Source organism: Brassica oleracea, chromosome C5 (assembly GCF_000695525.1).
Source record: "Brassica oleracea var. oleracea cultivar TO1000 chromosome C5, BOL, whole genome shotgun sequence".
In the NCBI taxonomy this organism is placed as follows: domain Eukaryota; kingdom Viridiplantae; phylum Streptophyta; class Magnoliopsida; order Brassicales; family Brassicaceae; genus Brassica; species Brassica oleracea.
In genome coordinates, this window is record NC_027752.1 from 17,819,398 (window position 1) to 17,825,989 (window position 6,592).

At 40.1% G+C, this 6,592-nt stretch overlaps 2 protein-coding genes across 8 annotated transcripts; one reads left to right on the forward strand and one right to left on the reverse strand.

Annotated features, from left to right (window-relative positions):
* Positions 1-1,644: 1,644 nt before the first annotated feature.
* Positions 1,645-2,827, forward strand: LOC106294974. The gene is made up of 3 exons (XM_013730706.1): positions 1,645-1,771; positions 1,869-2,026; positions 2,377-2,827. The coding sequence occupies exons 1-3, from the start codon at positions 1,697-1,699 to the stop codon at positions 2,459-2,461; spliced, it is 318 nt and encodes a 105-aa protein (XP_013586160.1). The 5' UTR covers positions 1,645-1,696; the 3' UTR covers positions 2,462-2,827.
* Positions 2,828-2,909: 82 nt separating this feature from the next.
* LOC106294973 (protein SMG7L-like) lies at positions 2,910-6,592 on the reverse strand. Of its 7 annotated transcripts, XM_013730704.1 has the most exons (7): positions 6,348-6,592; positions 6,110-6,173; positions 5,929-6,028; positions 5,350-5,859; positions 5,159-5,281; positions 4,902-5,065; positions 2,910-4,825 (listed from the first exon to the last, which is right to left on the reverse strand). In XM_013730704.1, exons 3-7 carry the CDS (start codon positions 5,959-5,961, stop codon positions 3,091-3,093), a joined length of 2,565 nt encoding a protein of 854 aa, XP_013586158.1. In that variant the 5' UTR covers positions 5,962-6,028; positions 6,110-6,173; positions 6,348-6,592; the 3' UTR covers positions 2,910-3,090. The 7 variants fall into 7 exon arrangements, with proteins under 7 accessions (XP_013586158.1, XP_013586156.1, XP_013586157.1 ...); XM_013730702.1 differs by lacking the exon at positions 6,110-6,173; XM_013730703.1 differs by lacking the exon at positions 6,110-6,173 and having other exon boundaries at positions 5,929-6,045.

The window sequence follows — 6,592 nt, forward strand, 5'->3', positions numbered from 1 at the left end:
GTTTTTGACTGGTTTATCTTAGATTTGTACGGTGGGATTAGTCTCTGGTTGCCGGAATCTTTGTGATATGAGGTCGTTTGGTTGCTGCTGGTTTTGAAGCTTTGTGTTGCTCTCTTGTAGTTGTTGTTGTTGTTGTGTTGGAGGTAGCTCTTTGTAGCTTGAGTCTCTGTTCTGTTCAGGTTGTTGAACAGGGAGGACGTGGTTGTACTCACATACATTTATATAATGGATTGTTAAGTGGACTACGGTCTCGTGGTTTTTCCTTCTCACATCGAGGAGATTTTCCACGTAAAAAGTGTTTGTCTCATTTAGTTATTGTTTATACTATATCCTGCTATCGTCGAAATATTTTCCTCACAGGTTCACACAAGGTCAGGGGATCACGACAGTTACATTCCGCTGCGCCTCGTGCCCGCTTTCCCCAACACATCTCTGTTTACAAACTTCGATCACCTACTGAACCAAGTTTGATCAACTACGAACCAGACTGAGAGCTTTTCGATATTTTCATGGCTACTATGGTATATATGGAAAGCGGGGAATGATAAACGTTTTAATGGGAAGGACATATCACCCCTCGACACGTTAAATGTGGCCACGCAAAAAGCAGAATCATGGAAACTGGCACAGATCGACAACAGATTAGAGGAAGAAGATGGCATAAGCGCAGAGCACCGTCAAGCAGCTCCAATACATGTAGATATTGGACATCGCTATAAATGTCAAGTTGATGGATATTGGTCGGAGAAGGACAAATGGATGGGAATGGGCTTTATTCTACTAGAAGCAGAGGAGGTGATCTTGTAGGGACGGAAGTGTGTCCATCAGGTGAAATCACCATTACATACGGAAGCAAAAGCTCTTATATGGTTGATGTCTGAATTGTTAAACCGCGGGTGTGATGGAATTGTCATTGAGTCAGATTGCCAGCAGCCGATAAACGTTATCCTCAATAAGATCGAGTGGCCATCATTAGCAGCAGAATTGGATGAAATCAAACTTCTTAGTACACGACTACACGATTCTGTCTTTACTTTTATACCCCGTAACTTAAATTTCCGTGCAGACTCCTTGGCCAAAGGCAGTCGATCACGAGTTGAATGTTTTCCTAACAGGTATACTAAAGCAGCTTGCCTAAACGGACCAGAGTGATTTTTCTATAAAAGATTGGTTGATGACAAAAAAAAAACTCAACCATAATTATAGGAAATATTTGAAATAACAAAATATTTTGATTTGTTAACGCTGGATATATTATGTTATTACAAACTCTGAGAAATATTAAAGACGATTCTACAGCCAACAATTTTACAAGCGGATTCACGTCTGACTGCATCACCTTAGTCACTCTATCGGATCCATGTCCTTTGTTGCAGATCTCTTGTAAGTTGTTTATCTGTTAATTTGCATAATTTTGCATTCTCTGGAAATTGAAACTCAGACCTCATGGTGTAGAAGCTCTTGGTTAATTATAGGAAATATTTGAAATAATAAATCAAAGCAAAAAAATTAAAACAAAAGAAAGATTAAAGTCAACAACACATAAACCAAAACCATACCGGAAGGAACCATTTCGGTTTAACATGATCGGGTTCTAACGACTTTCTAATTGTCTCGTCTGTTTCCTTGGAAATAAACCAAGATTTTTTGTTCCTCGCACATCTGTGGAAGGAACCTCAGGAAGAAAGAAAGAAAGATGGAGAAGAAGCAGAGATCAGAGATATCGTCAACGGAAGCTGTTCTTCTCGGAGCTCTAGCACCAGGCGTCAATGTTAGTACTTCCTTCTTACCCCCTTTTGTGTAGATGCTCTCTGTTTCTTTTTGGTTCGGTTTATAAAACCCTAGTTGTGATCGGATCTGTTATACAGGCTCCAACATGGAACGCTCTGAGATTCGCGTTTCTTCTGCTGGGTCTCTGTCTCACTTTCATGCTCTCCATAGCTTTCACCAGTGGCCAATCCATGTTGCTTTTTCACGTAGGCTTCCTCATCGTAATCGCATCTTCCCTCTTTGTCCTCCTCAATTGGTATGTTGCTTCCTAAACTATCTTATTAGGGTTTCGATACAATACTTTCTCTGAATTGGTGTTAATCAAGTTGATGATCTGTGTGTGTGTGTGGATAGCTTAAAGTGTTCTGTTTCATGGGGTCTAATGAGTACTTATGCATCTCGGTCTTTGTGAAATTGAGTTTGGGGGTCATATAAGGGTTCTCAGTTCTCTAGTTTTGTATGTGCTTTGAAAAGATATCATCTTTTGTGTTATTTTGTTGTACTCTGAGGGTTTGTGAGATTCTAGAGGTGGATGTTGAGTCTTGAAGAGCTGATAAAAAAACCTTCAAATAGTTGCTTACCAGATGTAGTGCCTTTGTTCTGCAGGTTTCTTGCTCAGACAGGGTTAGTACCAGTTGAGACACAGATGCAGGAGCTGAACTTGGCACCTACTACTGATAAAAGCAACTGATCAAGCACAAGTTATCTTTTTAGTTACTCTGACGCAGACACAAAAGTAACTTAAAGCAAATACGAGGACTGGATTTTGGTGCAACCAGAAAAAAATCCTGTTTTTAGAGGAAGTATATAAAATCAGCTTTTACTTTCCTCAAACTCTTTTCTTGGTTTCCCCCTCTTGTTGTTTTATTTTCTTTCTTTGGCTTGATGGAGGATGCAGAAGCAAGCACAAACAGCTAGGGAACTACACAAGATCTTGATCAGGGTTTGGTTTGCTCATTCTCCAACGTTAGCTCCTTTTTCTTTGTTTGTAATTCCCAGATTAAGTTTGTTCCTCCCATATAAGAAGATGATTATTATTGGACACTGATTCTTCTTATATGTTTCCTTGTTTACAATGGATTCAAGGGTATTCTAACTCAAAATTCATCCCTCAAGTAAGAAACAAAAGAATTTGCAAAAACTTTTGAAGTTTACTTTCTTTGTTTATCTACAACCAAACTTTTTCTTGATATGTTTGTTACAACTCGAGAAAACATTCTCTTGCAAAATTGAGCAACAAATACAAGGAAACAAGACGATAACTATAGGTAGTTACAACTTGCCAAATTGGGACAGTTTCCTTTACTCACTTGTGCATCTCTAGTTGTTCATATATGCTGGAGAAGGTTCTCTTAACCTCTGACCGTTCTCCTCGAGCTCTTTCTCTCTCAGATACCGAAGAAACGGTCCAGGGTCATCCCTGAACCCATAAGCCTCTGTTGCGCTTTGTTGACCGTTGCACAACTTTTGTCCTCTAGCTTCATGGTCTTCTTCCATGTAGAGCTGAGGATAAAACATTGAGTTTTCTGAAGAGACCATTGATTGATCATTTGGTGTCCCGTACCTAGCTAAGAGACTGAACTTGGGTGATCCATGAGCCAAGAAGTTTCTCAGATTGTTTGTCCCCTGGGCTTGATAGGAACAAGCTGGTCTAACATTCTGACTCTCTCTGTATCTACGTAACCATTCAGAAGAAGAAATGCCAACAAATGGTGGGTTTGTATATGACTTGATGAAACCAGGAGGTTCCATATATCTTGTCTGGTCATGGAAGCTCTCTGCTTTGTTATGAAACCAAGAAGCGTCTTCAGGCAGTAATGGAGCAGACGGAGTAGGAGGTGAATAAGAAGAAGCAGGATGCTCCGTGCTGCTACTAACTGAGAGACTGTCAAAGGATGTCAGAGGACCTGTTTCATCAATAGGGCTCAAACCATTTGGTTTACTTTTCTCTTTACTCTTGTCAACTACCCACGCGCTCAGCGATGGAGGTCTCTCTGAGACTGTGCCTTCTTCTAGATGCTGATCTGTATTCTTAAGACCTTGCGTGAAGCTGAAGCTTCCAGAGTTTGTATCCTGTGCGCTATGGTTCACAATGACTGATGAGGTACGTCTTAGGCTTTCATCAGATGAAGTTATTGTTTGGTTTCCTGAAGTTGTGTTATCAGAGCAGAGTGGCTTCGTTGCAATGCTAGAAGAAGAGACTGGGGCAGATTGACACCTTACGAGCGGCTTGAGAAGAATGACTTCTTCCTCTTCTGCAGGCACAGCTCTTTCACTCACACAAGGGATGATCTCAACGTTTCCTATAGTAACACGTTTTCTGTGAAAGAGCTCTTCTTTGCGTTGTCTTTCACCTGAAGCTGTGCAGAAACGAGCCCCTTGCTTGTCAAAGAATAACCACTTCTGCTTACTTGTGATCTCAATAGCGGAATTGATAATCCGTTGAAGACGAAGCTCTTTGCCTCTCTTAAAACTCTCTCTTAGTATATGACTTGTGAAATCTAGAAGTAAATGTACAGGAGCCAGAGGAGCCAAGGACCTCAGTTCATGATCCTCCCAAAGAGCTACCATCACCTTAGCAGAACAGTTTTGTCCTTTCACCTTTAAGCTGTTCAAGAAATCAACTAGTTTGCTAAAGAAGTAAGATATCGCAATCTCGCTCTTCTCATCAAACCTGCATTCTTCTTCCTTGTGAAGTAGAAACGGTAGGTAGTCTAGAAATACAAGTAGGGCAGGTAAGAGAGGGCAAGAATCCAAGGGACTAGTCTTTAAACACCTCTCAACAACTCGCCCCATGATGATGAACACCATTGTTAATGCTAAGTTTGTTAACTTTGCTTCCTCTTCCGCGTTGTCTGGTTCATTAAACTCGGCTAAGTTGTGGAAGATGAAGACGAAAACCGCAACAAGTTGGATGATTCTATACGGTCCCTTTCTCGCCGGGTCCATAACTTGATAAGACTCCAACATGGCTTCTAGGTTTCTATCATCTACTGCAAATGCTGCATCCAATTCTCTCATAGTTGATGCAAATGTGCAACCAAACTCATCAAAACTGAAACAAACCATACAGAACTAAGAGAAGAACAGCTTGGGTCATCAAGATCTTGAGTTGAAAGAAAAGAACAGACCTGGATTTAAGGAAGAAGAAGCTAATTTTTCTAACAACCAGTGTCCATAAATCACTTCCAGTCTTTAATTCTTCTTTTGCTTTTACAGTGACATTTCTCTCTGATGGGTTTAAGAAGTTAAACTCTGCATCAGTAGATAGAGACTGCAAAGGAGAAGACCTGTTCTGCAGTAGTTAAAACAAGCATTTTGAGCAACACAAGGCATACACAATCTAACTGCAACTAGTAGGGAGAGAGAGTATGAGTGAATCAATCACCTTCTCAAACAACAAAAGAAGATTGTTAGAAGCACCAGGAAAAGGTTCTTTCACAGCTAAGCTTCTCACACAGTGGTACAGAGCCAAGAACTCATCACCAACATAAGTGGCCAATACAGCTAGCTACACAATTTCAAGAAAAAAATCACTTACAAAATGGCTAATAAACAAAAGAAAAAGAGTTAAGTTACCTGGTTATGAGGATTGCCACTATCAGGCCAAGACTTTGCAGCTTCAAGATAGTATGTAGCAGCAGTTGACCAATCACAATGTCCATGTGTTTTCAGATACTGTTCTCTATACCTTTCAAGATCTCCAAGACAGATATAGAAACGATGGCATAAGAATCTCCTTTTGCCTCCAGATTCCTCAGAGAGCCCCTTGTAGTAATATCCTCTGACTTTAGAAATCAGATTCTTGTAAAACTCTGCAGCTCTTAGCAGAAACAGCTTGAATGCTTTCATATGAGTGTTTGACTTGGAAGGATCATCTGCTTTGAGGCCTTTGCGAAACTCGTCGATGTGTTTATAGTGAAGCTTCCAGAGACAGAACTCTACTTCTTGAAGCTCTTCTTGCTGGAGATTGGCTTTGAATATTTGCTCGTAGGTCGAACCTGCTTTCGTGTATAGCTCTGAAACATCTGGATGCAGTATACCCTTCGTGTGGATTAATGTCCATAGCTGCTTCTCAATGTTGTTCACCTGAGAAAGAGATCATTAGTAAGATTCTTTCAAGCTAAAAAAAAGCATCAAGATGGTTTTTTACTTTACCTCTACAAGAAAATTACTTTTGGATGCTTCCATCTTCTTTGGAATTAGACAAAGATCTTATAGATGTGTTTGACAAGTGACAAGAGAGCACAAAAGCATCCTGAGAAAGAATGAAAACTAACAAAGATTAAGAATCAGACACTGTGTTTGGTCTGCAAGAAAACAATTTTAAATCAACAACCTCAACTGGGTAAGCTCAAAGTCGCAAGCTTTGACAGAGTTTAATGAAACCCAGAAGATGAAATCTTTAAAAGAGTTACAGTGACAAAAGCACCAAAGAGAGAAGAACACACATCAGATGGAGCTTAAAGAGACATCAACATCACAAAAGCAGTGTAGAAAAGAGAGGGGAAGAAGAAAATCGAGGGAGAGAGTGAATCTTTAGATGGATAACGATGACACTAAGAAGAAGAGGTTACCAGAAGAAACTTGGACGTACGGACGTTTAGACAGGAACAGCTTAAAGATAGAAGAAGCCAAGCTAAGTGTATAATCACATGGAAGAGAGAGAGAGAAGATAAGTCAGTTGTGAAACGGACAAAGTAGAAAGGTAGCTGATGATGATAATGATGATGATGATGAATTGATGTTGATGATGATGAGGATGATGGAGGTGCAAAGGTGGATACATATCTAATCCATTAGTCCACTTCTTCTTCTAAGT

Excerpts from the sequence above, each read along its gene's own strand:
- LOC106294973 (XM_013730702.1), bottom strand. The coding sequence starts at position 5,961 with ATGGAAGCATCCAAAAGTAATTTTCTTGTAGAG. Across the intron at positions 5,860-5,928 it reads AAAGTAATTTTCTTGTAGAG|GTGAACAACATTGAGAAGCA; the intron begins GTAAAGTAAAAA and ends TCTCTTTCTCAG. Across the intron at positions 4,826-4,901 it reads TTCTTCTTCCTTAAATCCAG|TTTTGATGAGTTTGGTTGCA; the intron begins GTCTGTTCTTTT and ends GGTTTGTTTCAG.
- LOC106294974 (XM_013730706.1), top strand. The coding sequence starts at position 1,697 with ATGGAGAAGAAGCAGAGATCAGAGATATCGTCAACGGAAGCTGTTCTT. Across the intron at positions 1,772-1,868 it reads CTCTAGCACCAGGCGTCAAT|GCTCCAACATGGAACGCTCT; the intron begins GTTAGTACTTCC and ends TCTGTTATACAG. Across the intron at positions 2,027-2,376 it reads CTCTTTGTCCTCCTCAATTG|GTTTCTTGCTCAGACAGGGT; the intron begins GTATGTTGCTTC and ends TTTGTTCTGCAG.